The 15,032-nt window shown below is 41.6% G+C and overlaps 1 protein-coding gene across 4 annotated transcripts in view; it reads right to left on the bottom strand.

Annotated features, from left to right (window-relative positions):
- arhgap17b (Rho GTPase activating protein 17b) overlaps positions 1-15,032 on the bottom strand; it is a 35,791-nt gene that overhangs the window by 11,075 nt on the left and 9,684 nt on the right. For 3 of the 4 annotated variants that reach the window (XM_015048525.1, XM_015048532.1, XM_015048539.1), the window contains 17 exons: positions 10,558-10,662; positions 10,014-10,090; positions 9,043-9,154; positions 8,752-8,828; positions 7,414-7,516; positions 7,072-7,140; positions 6,902-6,983; positions 5,451-5,578; positions 4,736-4,847; positions 4,558-4,639; positions 4,380-4,460; positions 3,081-3,194; positions 2,885-2,976; positions 2,566-2,701; positions 1,470-1,775; positions 755-876; positions 168-545 (listed from right to left, as the gene is read on the bottom strand). In XM_015048525.1, the coding sequence (XP_014904011.1) occupies positions 168-545; positions 755-876; positions 1,470-1,775; positions 2,566-2,701; positions 2,885-2,976; positions 3,081-3,194; positions 4,380-4,460; positions 4,558-4,639; positions 4,736-4,847; positions 5,451-5,578; positions 6,902-6,983; positions 7,072-7,140; positions 7,414-7,516; positions 8,752-8,828; positions 9,043-9,154; positions 10,014-10,090; positions 10,558-10,662 (2,176 nt within the window). The remainder of the gene's footprint in view (positions 1-167; positions 546-754; positions 877-1,469; positions 1,776-2,565; positions 2,702-2,884; positions 2,977-3,080; positions 3,195-4,379; positions 4,461-4,557; positions 4,640-4,735; positions 4,848-5,450; positions 5,579-6,901; positions 6,984-7,071; positions 7,141-7,413; positions 7,517-8,751; positions 8,829-9,042; positions 9,155-10,013; positions 10,091-10,557; positions 10,663-15,032) is intronic. The other variant, XM_015048547.1, reaches the window with a different exon arrangement.

Genomic DNA, 15,032 nt, shown 5'->3' with positions numbered 1-15,032 from the left:
CCTTAAAAAGGTGGAAAAAAACCCGGGAAAATTAAAAAATTTTTTAAAAAAAAAAAAAAAAAAAAAAAAGAAAGACTGCCTGATAAATTTAACTTTCATTGAATTTTGTTAAATCAAATAATAGCTTTTAATACTCTGCTTCCGAACCTGTAGAACAATGTAATCACCTGTTATGATCTTGGATGCAGAGCTGCAGATGCCATTACCGTTGTCATTAGCCAGGGGCTGCGGTGGCGGCGGCATGCTGGGTCGCACTCTTGGCTTCGGGGCGGGCCTGGAGGGGCGGGGCAGAGATCCAGTGGCGTACGGTGGCGGAGTATCAGGCGGAGTGGGGGTTGTCGGGGGCGAGGGGTCTCCCTGGGCCTGCTGGTGGGCTTGAGGGGGCTGCGGCGGTGGGTGGTTTGGGGCTTGGATGAACTCTTTGCTGGAGTGACGACGGGCTGTGAGGGGTGGGTGACCGGGAGAGGCTGGTGGCTGGGGGCTGTTGGACTGAGAGGCGAACGGGCTTAACTGCTTGGGCGGAGCCGGTGCCTGCTTTTTGGTACCTTCAGCACAGAAGATTAACAAGACATTATTTATTCCCTTGACTTTTTTTTTTTTATGTCTTTTGACGCTACAAACTTCAATGTAATTTATTGAGATGTTAAGCGATAAATCAACATGACAACATCAACATATAAAGTAAAAAAAAAAAAAGTGTGAAAACATTTGCAGAACGCTGTAAACTGAAAATGAGTGTGCGCTCCGTTCTCACCTCTGCGGACCATATGAGGGCTCGGCCCTCTTGACCCACTCTGAGAGTGCGGGGTCCCGACTGTAAGATGAGGTGAACCGTTCCTCTGCTGAGGAGGGGTGGACAAGGGTTCCCTGGACTGGCTGTTAAAATACAACAGAGCAAAGCATTAAACCACATCAATACTCTACTTCCTATGACACAACACTTTTTAATGGTGCAAAATCAAAAATAAAACAAATAGATCATGCACACATACATCAACATACATTTTCCATCACGAGATTGGACAAAGGTCAAAACAAGAGGAATCACTCAGATTTAGGCGAACAAGATGCAAAAACAATAAAAGGTCAGTCGATGCAGACACAAAACCGTTTCAGTGAGGCGTTGAATGCAAAACGAAAAAGCCCAAGAAGCAGATGAGCACTGGAACGTGCTGGTTAGCAGGCAAAAAGAAACGGGTCGTATTGTTAAAAATAGGATCGCAAGCAGAACAGAGAAAAAGTAAACTGCACGATCAAAGCCAAACGTGATTTACATCGCATACTTAATCACGGAAGCCAAATTAAAATGCTGTGCATGAGGTGGAGGTCATTGATCTAAGACATCCAGAGTGGTTCTTACAGTTACCAATCAAACACATGGCAAACACAAAGGTTGGGCGGGTTCCGGACTGGTTGATTGGTTGCGAGCAAACGGTGGAGTACTATTGCGACCTCAGCTCGCTCCTTACCTGCTGTCCTCTGCGCTGGGCTGCTTTACACCCTGAGGCTGCACTGCGGCTGCCTGGACCCCACCCCCATGAGCCTCACCGCCTCCATCACCAGCAGCAGCAGCAGCAGCAGCGGTGATCGGACCCGGCTGCTGAGCCTCTGGACCTGGCGACTGAACCTGGGGGCACTGCAGCTCAGACTGGCAGGAACCCTCAGCTTCCAGAGGAGGCAGTGAGGGTTGGAAGGTGGGTGAGGTTAGTTGTGTCTGCTTTCTATTTACAGTGCCGATTCTGCGTGGAGCGGGCTCCGGATGTTTGTTAACAGGGCTACGAAGGAGGGGGAAAGGGAAGAGAGTTCAGGAGGGCAAAACCACACGCCAACGAAACAGTGACGGGGAGCAGGAGACCGAGAGAGAGAGAGAGAGAGAGAGAGACAGCGAGGAGCAGTGAGAGACGGTGTAAGACATACGGAAAAGAGAGACAGACAGTACTTCCTGAGAGCAGTGAAACCAGGCCAATAGGAAGAACCAAAAGAGCACATAAAACCACGAGAGCAGTCACCTCTGAAACCGAGCAACACTGGGTTGCACTCTATAAAAGTTACAGGCGAAACCAGAGATACAAAAAGCAACACATGAAGCCCACACAAAATATAAACCTACAGAGAGACCTAAGCTTTAATTGGAAATTAAAAAGATGACAAGAGTACAGAGCAGTAATACAAAGAGAAACAGACAAAATCATATCCCGACAATGAAAGTTTCTTCAAAACGTATAAAGAAGCAAAAAAAAAAAAAAGTTTCATTACCATGAAACGGTACGTGATTAAATTGTAGTGAAATCTTGGAAAAAAAAGTGCAGCGATAAAAGAAAACATCATCCCTTCTTTCTCTGGTCAGTAACTGAATTCATTAATGCTACATGCTGCTACGGCACAGCGTTGAAGTCTGGGCTAGGCAGATCTTCAGTGGGCGTCTCAGTGACCGTGATGGACTCGTCGGCCACTATGTAAAGGGCCGAGACTGCCGGGCCCCGCGACTCCTGCCTGCTCAGTGTCTTGGGGCGGGAGGGGAGGGCGAGGGGCAGGCTGAGGCTGAGGTTGGGACGAGACGGGTACCTGTCTTTACGGGGCGTGTGAGCGTCCCCTTCGTGCCCGATGCTGCCGGGCCGCTTCCTGTCCAGCCCGGGCTCCAGGTCTGGGGTCGGCGGGTGGCTGGGCAAGGAAAACATGCCTGAAACATTGAACTCCACCTCTGAAAGAAAGAAAGAAGAGATGATGCGATTAACGGAGGCAAAATCTCCCATTTAATTCGGACACAACACAGAAAGAAATGGAATCAACCGTTTACTGTCAAAACTCTCTTTGTTGTTGGTGGGAAATGATTAAAAACTATATCTGATTAATTAGGTGCTAATCAGAGCTAATTTCAATTTACCTCCAGGGAAGAACCAATCAGCATGTTGGATGATGGGTTCTATGATGGCCCCAACATGGACAGAAGTAGCTGCTGCCATCTCTGCCAGCGTCCTGAGTTAGCAGTGACACAGCAGCAAAATAAAACAAACAAAAGCCGGGAATAAATGCACATACTAAGCATTTGAGAGAACTGCAACAAAGAGCCTGTCTTTTACCCCTCTGTTTTTGCCCACAGCAGGTTAGGCCCCAAGACAATGGCGATGTTGCTGGGAGTCATTTTATTGACCTCGCTTTCCTGAGCCAGTTTAGCCAGGAACTTCACCAAATACCTGCAAAAGAAACCACCAGCACCCTGGTAAGCATAAGAAACTGTTTTTCTTTTACAATCCAGTTTATAAGTTGGTGAATAAGAGACTTGTGTTGGCTGTGATTTAATAAAGTTACCATGAAGCTGCACAATCACCTTACGTCTTCAATGACTGAGCCCTTTTATTGTTTTACTGGCATATTCATAACTGAGCAGTAGCAAGGAATAATTTCTCTGTAAATACGTTTAATATCTACATTCATAACATATGAGATGCTTGAAATATAGTTTTGAAACACTGGTTCTTGAGGGCTGGATTTGGAGACCCCTGCTCTAAAGGGGCACATAAATAGACCATTCAAGATATATTATTAAATATTAAATATTATTTTATCAATCAAAACAAAGCAGCGTTATCTGCACACAGCCAAGTTACATCAATGTGAAAAAATGTTCAATTTTATTTAATTTTAAGAATTACTCATTGAAGGCAGAGACTGCTATTTACTAACCTTTTAACAGATTGTCAATGTATTTTATCAATATATTCTGGCACACTGGCCTTAACGCAATATTATTGAGTTTGTTGCAAACTACAGTCTCACCACTTGATGTCACTGTTTTCCAGACTAAAACAAAAAGATTTCCTGTGACCTCTGATCATTTCAACTGGTGTGACCTTTTTAAATTAATGTAAACTAAAACTAAATTTTTTGTAAGTTTCCCTTTAGTTAACATTTGTTTTTCCAATTAGCACTTTATAAATAAACCGGTTCAGTCACTTTATGTTTCAATTTGAGTCTTGGGACATCTGCGAGAAATTGGCTGATTGTAGCAGTCTGAACTTTAAGAGTAATCAATAAAATCTTAAAATCAATTGGGAAACTGACAGGAAACCAGTGAAGAAATGCCAAGACTGAAGTAATGTGTTCATGCTCTTTAGCATCAGTTATAAAAGGGAGTTTTGTGAAATGTACAATTATCTGTTCTTTTGCTACGTCAGCCACTACTTATTGGTGATTAACTTTACAGCGTTAAAACTGTTCCAAGATTTCAAGATCCATAATTAAATTACTTTGACTTTTTTATTACTATTGAATTTCTACAATAAATTCTCTACAAAAGGTGTGGTATTTAAAGTGCAATTTAAGTTCTGGTGACGTAATTTCCAAACATCTAAGTGAAACATTGCTGAGCATTCTCATACTTAAAGTTAGCTTTGTGAGCCTTTGGCAAATTGTCACATATCACCCAGAGAGCCTGAAGCCGTTTGTCAGGGTCAGAAATGCTGAAAACACACAGAAAACAGTTGCATTAGTTGCAGGAAACATGTCTTGCAGGATATTAAAAATCCCATCTGTGTATGTGTGTGTACGCTTTATTACTTGGAGGCCTGTATCCACTCATCGTACATGCTGAACGTCATTAGAGGCTCAGGTAGTTCCCTTAGGTAAGACTTCAGAGCTCCTGTAAAAAGCACAAAAATACTATGAGAAATACATTTTTAAAAAGCATCTTGAGAAAATGGTTTTGCTTTTCACTAAACCACAGCGGAAGTTGTACCAGCGACTGCATGTGGATCTGAGTAGAACTCCTCAAGTTGCGAAGTGGAGCAGTCCAGTGCTGCTTTCAGCTTTTTAAGTTTTGAAGCTCCAGCAGCAATCCGGAAGAGTCCCTAAGAGGAACATGAGAAAGAGAGGGTGGGGGGGGGGGGAAATAAAAAACAAAAAATCAGCACTGTTGCACCCAGCTCTGGTTAACACCTTAAAAATTCAAGAAGCTAGAGCAGCGCCGGGAATAGGAAAGGAGAAGTAGATATCTGTCAGAAACAAGAGAGGAACCGTTCTGTTATCGTCAGAATCGTTTGTCTCTGTTTGACTGAGCACCAGACAGACGCAGCACAATGGTTTGGTTTCACTTCATAAAAATGCTTTAAATCACAGTCAACAGGGAGTTCAGCAGTACTGTTACATTTAAAAGTGTGCAACAGCAGAGAGGCTAATGGCGAACAGATGTCCACACACACATACACATGTTTTATCCCTGCAGAACCAAGACTAGCTGACCAAAACTTGGCAACAGATGTTTCCAGACTGTAGATGCCATCCTTTATGGAGCCTCCTCTCCTTCCAGCTCAAACAGAGACGAGCATTTACTTTCTTTCTTTTTTTTTTTTTTTATGACCAAAGATTTATGTTGAAATTCTGGTTAATAAGCATCAACTTTGCCCCTACTTTGGTGGGTTGTTTTCTGACTCATCCCTTCCCTTCATCTTTACCTCTTCCCTCATGCCAGTCTCCAGCAGCATCATGACGCAGGCCTCTAAGGGCAGAGCGATCTCTCGATTGCTCTTCTTCAGGTGTTCCTCCAACGCCGTGCCAAACGCAGGCTTCTCCATCCATGAATCTACATGAATGAAATACATCAACATGTCGGAGGCGATTGATAAATGGCTGTTTTCTGTGGCTTTTAGTCTGACTCGAAGGCTAAATGAAAGTCCTTCTGCCTGATTTTTTTATGCAGAATTCGTTATTCAAATTAGGTTTCATCTTAGGCTCCATTTATAGTCTCACGTTAACGTAGTGTTAGGTTTCTGAGATGTATCTATACTAAAATTGTCTTTTCTGTATGGTTTGTTCGAACACAGAATAAATAAATAAATTAATAAAACTCTTTGATGAGCCAAATTATCAAAGAGTTTTATTAAAACTGAGGGAACCCTGCTAGCGTTAGCTTAGCACTTCAGGGTACCGTTTCACAAGACAACATAGCCAGCAGGTAGAAAGTCAGCTTACTGAGGACTGTGGCTGTGTGTGTCGACCCAGATACACACAGCTAAAGGTAAAATGTATGATTAAACAATGAAACATCCACATCACAAGTTGACAGGACATTATGGCAGCCTTCTTAGCTTAGTCAACCCACGTGGGAGCTGCATGTTAAGTCTGATCTGCAGAATCTCCAGTTGGGACAAAATGTCTGTTGCTATCAAAAGAACTAGATAAGAGAAAAACTAGAGATCTTGACAAAACCCAAATTTAACAGTGAGTGAGTACATTCATTACTGATGAAACGTAGTGTGATATTTTACTTCAAAGCCGCCGTGGTTTTATGTGTCTTCTTTGAATGAAGTATCGGACTGGGAACTCGGTGTTTGCAATGTGTTCTAGTCGGTCAGCTGAAAGCTCTAGTTAAATCAGAGGGAAAAGCAACACAGGACTCCGGTGGCCTCAGCCGTAAATCGGATCCAAGAATAACATCGGCATCAGACCTGATTGCCAGAATGCGTCGGTTCAATCCCAACCATAGAAATACTACAATAAAAACTGAAATCATCCATCCATCCAGGAGGGCCGGGGCCTTTCTCAAGCAATCATTGAGAGGCAGGGTTCACAATCAATTAGATATGATTCACTGAGCTAATTTAACCTTTGTGATACAATTTCATATAGTCGGAGGATAATCTATTCCCAACCTTTCTACAGAAACAGGGTCTAACTATTGCATCAGTTGATAAGCTGACTGATTCCGACTTGGTGGTTTCATTTTCCTTTGTTGGGCAAAACTCAATCCTCTTCTGTTTGCACTGAAAGGAAATGAAACTCTCACTGTGATTCACACCAAGAGCTATTGAGCTGGGTTAGATCACAAGCGTGCTTGGACTTTTTTCACGCTACCGCGGAATAAAGCAAACACTCGTGGATCTTCTTATAAACAGCATGTCCTCACCTTGCTGTATTTGGATGGTGGGGATAGCTGCTTCCAGAGCTGACAGAGACTTCCTGTGATACTCAGCCTGGGCCTCTAATAACTGCAACACACACAAATACAAAACGTTGCCATCCACGAATCAGCTGTTTGGATTGTGAGGTGAGCTATTGAGCTTTTGACGCACTCACCATGATATAATAGCGTGCATAGTCTCCCTCTTTTGAGGCAAAGTTGTACATGTCTGCAGACAGCTGGTCCTGTGGGATGAATGAAGGTGACAGCATCCTTAACCTTTGTTCTGAGCGTCAACCATAAATTCCTCATTACGATGAACCTCACATGACAAAGCTTTGACCTTTAATTACACTACACCGCTAATAATCTTCCTGGCATGATTGCCTGGAGCCATTCTTGCAAGGCCTTCTTTGTTCAGACACTTCATTAAACCGAGGAATGTACACCTATTAGCTCAGACGAGCCTCCATTAAAGTCCATGCAGAGCAGATTACTCCGTGGTTACCGATTGTTACCTTGCATATTTCTACTTTATTGAGAGCTTCGTCCATCTCATCCTTGAGTGAGTCTACTTTAGCTGCCATGGCCTGGTTGTTGGACTTTGTTGCCTGATACCACCTGAAGGACATAAAACAAATCACCCTGAAGCTTTCTGTTGAAGACACATTTATACACAGTATATGGAAAAACACAACCTATTTTTCTCATTGACTGATATTAAATCTTTAGATAAGTTAGAATTTTTTTTATTGCTAAATGACAAAATAAGACCATTTTTGAAGACATTTTGCTTTAGCTCTCTTTAAATATGGCTTAAGTTAAGGAAAACTACAGCCACATTAAAGCAACTTGGAAAAGTCCAGTTGATGATGATATGGCTTTGCAAGTTTCATAAGATTAAATGGAGGCACTTCTGCGGATGTCTTTTAAGGCAACATCTCAGTCACATACTGCCTCTTTGTGTGATATCATGTAGAAATGAAAAGCAATCGGCCAAGAATTTCGGAAGACGGTTCATCCTTGGATACAATTTCCGGATGAATATAAATGCCCCGTACATGTGTTCAAATGATTATATGCAAGAATAAACAGCTTGAGAATCTCCAATGATCAATTTGGGTTCGTGTCTATGTCTATGAGATGGGTTCTGTGTCACATGGTAAACATACTTGGAACGAAATGCGTGAATCAATCACACAAAGATCTCTATGGACTGAAAGACCACTCAGAGAGAAAGACATAAAAACACCAGATTTCAGTTTTTTTAAGACGTGTCCTATACTAGGATGAACGTAAAAACCCTATTTAGCCATAATGACAACATTATATGAAGGAGAAGATTGCCAGCCTCGGTACATCATCCCAATTGTAAAGAAAGTTGGTGGCAGTATTAATCCACTTTTCAAAAATGGATGCATCATGGGAAATACTTGAGCAACACGTGAAGACATTATTTCGGAAGTAAACACTTGGGTGCCAGTGGGTCTTCAACATAGACAGTAGACTTCACTGTATCACTAAAGTAGATATAAAGCGTAATAAGCATAATAAGGTCAGTGTTTTGAAGTGGCCATCTCACACTCCAGACACATAGGAACTCATGGGCCGAGCTGAAAAGTGTTTGACATTAAATCAGGCTAAACATTGTTTTTTTTTTTTTTTTTGCCCGTTATCAAAGTGGAAAAAATATTTTATTTTATTTCAACTATATTTACAGGATCATCTCTAAAATTAGCCTTTTTAGCCCAAACTATACCAACAACAACCAAGCCTTCATGTCAAGTTGAAAATGTAAAACTATAAGCTTCATAAATTGTGGATTAATTAATAAATAGGCATCAGCCTTCACACACCTCGTCTTGGCCGAATCGTAATCCAGAACTAGCCTGGCAAGTTGCTTCCTCTGTTTCAGTATGTTAGGAATCTCCACCTGTGGGAAAAACATTCAGGAATCATAAGAAATGCTTGACTAAACGCGTAACGCAGCATTGAGAACGTCCTTCCTACAAGTCTGTGAATTACACAGTGAATTTAATGCCTCAGTGTACAGAACAACTGTTACAGAGCAGCTGCGTGACAGATACCAAATAGTTTGTGGAGCATAAAATGAGTTATGTCTGTGATTTTTTATTTTATTTTTTTACCTCTGCCAGCTGGTTGAGAGGATCCAGAATATCTTTTTCGATCTGCAATTCATGCTGCATAAGTTCGGTGGCTAACCGGCTCTCGGTCTCCCCGCACACCTCCAACATCTTGCTGCAACGCACACAAATATATGATAATGTCACTGTTTTTACAATTCTACATGCAGTTTCTACCAGAGACAGGTAATTTTTCAGCCATTCAAATAGTCACAGTACTGGTCAATGCTGCTGCTTCACAGTTCCTGAACTCCTGTAAACTTTTTCCCCTTTTTGTGAAGCCGCAACCAAAAAAAAAAAAAAAAAGTATTTCATTGGTGTTTTATGTCATAGACCAGCATGAAATTGTGTATAAATGTGATGTAGAAGCAAAAGGTTTTAAAGTGTTATTACAAATGGAGAAACTACCAAAAGAGTGTGGTTCACATTTTCATTCAGCACCTCTGAGGCAGTACTTTATAGAGACATCTTTTTTGTACGTCTTACCAACTTTTGCCCATTTTTTATCTGAAAAGGAGCTCGTGTGAAGTGCTGCTGCAAATTTACTATTTGCTGCTGAAGCATTCCCACAGCATGATGCTGACTCCTCCATTTTTTTTATAAAATGGCGAGCAGAGCTCTCTCCTACAGAGTTACCACGGTCGTCTTCTGTGTCTTTGATTAATGCTCTCTTCATCTGTGCATGTTCTTTTTTTTTGGAGGGGGGGATGATGGATTAAACAAAGCTCTGTGTTAAAAGTTTCAAATGTTGTTTTATAACCTTACCCTGCTTTAAACTCCTCCACAGTTTTACCTCTGACTAGATCTTCATAACATCCTTTGTTCCCTAATGTTCTTCAACAAACCCCAGAGGCATTCACAAAATGGCACAAAAAGGGTTAAATAAATAAAAACCCGATAAAATATGTTCATTTTTATGGTTGTAGCGTGACAAAACATGGAAATGTTCGAGGAGTGCTGCAGTTTTTCCTCACCCAATCAGGCCCTCGTCTCCCAGCTGAGCCCCGCCTTCCTGCATGGTCTGGGACAAGCCCGTCAGCGGCAGCTTTTTCTGCAGCAGGACGTAAAAACAAAGTTAGGCTCTTATGAAACAAAACGACTTGAAGCTGAGTTATAACTTTAGGAAAGTCACTGTTTGGATCATTTGAATGACAACACCACAAACAAGCTTGGCAAAGGAACACAAGAGCAGTCAGTTTTGTTGGTAACACCGACTGCAGCTGCTCTACAGGGATTATGACTTTGGCAGGAAGCCATTTTTCATATCTATGCGTTACATAAGAACAGATGCCATGTGTTCACTGCACAAGACACCAATCTCTGTTACTGCAACTCTGAGGGGTGTGCCGGAGTTGTAATCTCTGTGCATGCCATCCATGTGGCACAGAAGCATCTGCAAAGTTTTTACAGCAACGCATCGAATGTTTATAACGTGACTTGACAGTAAAGTTGTGTTTCGTTTAAAGGTCAGCTCAGATAACAGAGCAATGGCTAACAGCGATAGCACATTCTTCTTACATGTCTCTTCTCTGTGTCGGTGCCGAGTTGACCCTGCAGACAGGACACCAGCCTCTTGTGCATGTTGTGCGACACCAAGCGCACCAGCTCCATCCGCCTCTCGATCTGCATGAACCGCATGAGACAAAAAGAAAAAAAAAAACAAAAAAAACAATTAGAAAACACAATTCAAAACGCGAACAAAGAAAACAGTAGGACATGATCAGTGCGCTGGTTCGAACCAGGATGAAGGAAACATAAACCTTCCATCTTCCTGTTCAACATATACGACCCAGCTGAGGGCTACAAATCAAAACACAGAGGCTGGATGAGCACACATTCATCTGCAAAAGTTTCCGTCCTGTCCTTGGTGTCGGGACGTCATGGAGGATCTGACTGTGTTCTGCAGCAGAACAACAAGCAGCAAAGACACAAAGACACGAGGATGAGTCAAGAGGGAATGCAGTGATGGGGCTCTTTAATGATGAGGGCAGGGAAAGATTTTCTGATGGAGACATGTGAAACTTTAGAAAACAATCATACTGACTGCAAAGCTGACTTAACAGGTTATCCGAGCAGTTGTCATACAGATATTACTTGCTGTTTTACATGCCTTGACGCTGTAACTATAAACAGTGCAGTGTACATTATAACAACCCTCGTTCAAACAGTGAAAGAAACACAAACCTCAGATAAAGCATGCCATCTAAACATACTTGACGTCACATGATGTCACATTGAGGAGCTCTTTTTGCTTTGATATTTTGTTGCAACTCATTATTTAGTCTAGATAAAATCTAGACTCAGGATTTGATAGCAAACCTCCGTGTGCAAACGCCTCTAGTGACAACACATGAAGCACAACACAACTAGTTTCAGCTCTTTGAGCAGTTGAACTTGTTTTTTAGCTTGTTTTCCCACTTTAAGCACCAGTTTTTCACCAAATTCCTCTTGCAAAAGTTGTTTGCATGTGACCTGCGCAGCTGCAGGAAGCGTTTTAGTCATATCCGAGAAGATGGCACTGATTTCGGGATAATTTCACAACGATAAAACACAAGGAAGTGCACTATAAGGAGAACCAGGGAAAAATCAGAACTGAACAATTGTAATTTTGCGATATTAGTTTTTTTATTTACTTCATGATAGACATCAAATTAGTGGAAAATAGTTAGCAGTTGCATCAGTGACGCTAAGTCTGTCAGGTGAAGAATGCAGGTGCGTGGTTATACAGGAGGTAAAATATTATGTCATATTTGTAAAATACTTATTGCATGTATTTCTCTTGAGGTCTGGGCAGGCTCTTTTTTTTTTACATTGGACCACAAATAGCTGCCTGCCTGTTGAGTATTATCTTCCTCTTCCTTTCTTGATGTAAACAACCAGCTGCGGCCAAAGATCTGAGTCTATTTGCTGTCAGATCTCATCCTCTTCCTTCAGTTTTATCCTCTCTAATTCATTGCTCCCTTTTAGAGCAATATCTCGGCTGGATTCCACTTTCTATCCTGGAAGATACAATAGATGCAATAAATACAACCCCTAACTCTAGGAATATCTGGTGACGACTTGATTAGTTGCAGGTTTTCCAATAACGTCCGCCAAGAAAGAAAAGAAAGAGCTCTGAGAGTCTGCAGTGTGGGTGAGACGGCTGGGCTACAGACATATTGATCACATTTGGTGTCTTTAGTGCAAACACTTTCCAAGCATATAAGAAATGGAAGTGTACAGGAAAGGAAACACAGAGCAAACAAGACAATATAAAGATTAAGTACAGAAGTAAGTCTCTCAGAAAAGGAAAATCTTGGTGGGTTTCTCAAAGATTTCTGGTTAAGAGTGTCTTCGTGTTTTGGTTTCGCCGTCCTCCCAAACTCAGAGTTCTGTTCTTGCTCAGTTAAATATTCTCAAGCACAAGCTCAACCACACACCCCGATAAAATGGTGGATTAAAAGTTGGACAAGAGGGGGGGGAAAAAAAAAAAAAAAAAAGAACAGGGCAAATCTCTTGATAATAGTCCCAGACAAGCTCACACACACCAAAAACGAACAGAGATGACTGCTTCCACTCTGCTGTTACCACACTTTCCAAAGGTTCACACTCGCTGCCAACTTTTCAGTTTTCTGCGCGTTTTCTTTTCCAAGCAGCAGTGAAAACTGAGCACAGCGAGCTCCAGTTGCTGACCTTTGACCCACAGCAGCAGAAATGTGGAATGTTCAGTGAGTGACTCAGAAGCCGTGTGGACGGGCGCGTTTTCACTTCGGTAGACTGAAAAGCTGCATCATCGAGGTAACTGGAAGATGACTAGCTGGCTGACCTGGCAGGCGGGAACTAACGATTATGAAGATAACGATGAACCAGAAGTAAGAATTGAATCTAAAATTTCTTCCAGAGAGCTTGTCTAGCTGAGAAGAGAAGTTGCTTTAGTTGGAAGTAAAAAACAGACTGAGCATCTTTACTTTAAAGTCCAAATTCAATTAAGCTAAGTGTCTAAATGTTTTCATGTGATTCTGAAAACCAGAATGCAAAAAAAAAAGAAAGAAAGGAAGCACTTTTGCAGTTTTCCCCCTTTTCTGGGATATTAAAAACCAAGCAAATTTTTCAATTTGGAGTGATGAATCAAATCAAACCAGATACATTTTTAAGTAGGATTCTGGCTGTCATTACAACCATCCATCCATTGCTTTCTGCTCATCTGAGATCAGGCTGCAGCCAACATGTTCCAAGGTCAAAATGGACGTAAAGCCCTTCCAGTGAGCTCTTGGTCTGCCTTGTGGTCTCCTTCAAGTTGTACAAACCCAGAAAACCATAGATGTTTCCGTACATAATGGTGTTCCTCATCCTGTTATAGGCCAAATCCAGTCAAAATATGGCTCATCTGTCAGTTTCACCTTGTTCCTGGTGCTTTCAGTCATGAGCAGTCAAAAGGGGACTGGCACCCTTTGCTTGGTGCAGAGAATAGGGAGACTATTTTATGTGCTTTGTGCAGAACTGCACAGTCCCGGAACAGAGATGAAGTTTGAATTCGATTCTTTTATAACCCCAGCTGACAACCATGACCCCAGCATAAGAGGTGGTGACTGTTTCGCTAACTTAATGAAACAGTTTGAGTTCCAAAAAAAGATGCATGCACACACTTTAAAAAAAATTTCTTGCTTGCTTGAAATGTTGATCTGCTTATCCCTAACAATATTTTTGCACTCGGATGTAATGCTTCTTGTAAAAATGTTTTCTGCTTCTCATATCAAGCTTCCTCTGATTGCGCGGACTCTCAGCTCTCACTCTGTGGTGAAAATTAGGTAGTGATGTCAGTAAAACTGTCTTATAGCTGGAACTGTTACCATGACACAATTTTCCTCCATAAGAGAGCGTAGATAATCTGCAGGTGCAGAACGTAAATGAGTGCTAGTTTCATTCCTATATACAAAGTTAAAGCATGAAGTGCACGACTTGAATAGGAGCAGAAGATACTTGCTGAACGCAGAAACATTTTTTTAGGGGAATTAGAGCATATTTGCAAACAGGGAAGTTTTTTTTAGTGTGAAAGCAGAGATTTAAGCAAGGACTGTACATGTGAAAACAAGGAAAAATGTTCATTAAATAAAAATGTGCACCATATTTCTGTTGTTGTTGTTGTTGAAAGACACAGGTTTAAAGTTAATCTGTGGATCGCATGCCTATCGGCTGGCAATGGATGACGTGCGAAGTGGAAGTTGCCTCAAACAGCATCTTTAAGTAATTTTGGGATTCCAACTCTGTTTGCCAGAACTCTCTCATGAAGCCATTAGGCGCAAAGACATCAGTTTTATGCAAATGCAAACTGGCTTTACTAAACTGTGGTCAGATCTCCAGCAGTTTTAAATTCAAACTATCAAGTGGTTACATAATTAAGGTGAAAGCCACTCTAATTTGAGAGAGGAAATCTTAACACTGAGAATCGACTTGGTTTAGATACAACAAAGAGCTAACGTGGAACACGGTAGGTTGTTTCTCTTGAACTGCTTCATCAGCAAACGAGACCACCTCTGTAATGGCAAGACTTTTATTGATTTGGACTTTGTTCAGGTGTGCTGGAAAGACATCAGCAATCAGTTTAGAGAAGCAATTTTTTCTCCCCAAAAATCCAGAAAGGTTTGAATAGAGAGGGATGGATAGACCTCTCTCTGAAGTCCATCCATTCGACAGAGAGAAAGACTGTTAGCTGCTAATCTTCCTGGAGTGATCGTCCTCAAAGTCAGGCCATCCGATGCTCACAGGCATGACAACAAGCAACACCTAGATCTATGTCAGATATTTTGGAGACCTCACCTACAATTAGAGAGTGTGTGAGAAAGCGTCAACTCGCTAAAACAAATATGGCAGCAAAACTTAAGTTTGAAAAGTTTGAGCTGGGAAAAAAAAAAAAAAAAAGATGTCTGGAGAAAATATTGTTTGGATTGATTGAATCAATAGAGATGCCAAATCACACACACACACACACACACACACACACACACACACACACA

This window comes from Poecilia latipinna, unplaced genomic scaffold (genome assembly GCF_001443285.1).
Source record: "Poecilia latipinna isolate Pla-1442-1.1 unplaced genomic scaffold, P_latipinna-1.0 Scaffold42, whole genome shotgun sequence".
NCBI lineage: Eukaryota > Metazoa > Chordata > Actinopteri > Cyprinodontiformes > Poeciliidae > Poecilia > Poecilia latipinna.
Note: the sequence above shows the minus strand (reverse complement) of the source record. Positions and strands in the feature narration are given on the sequence as shown.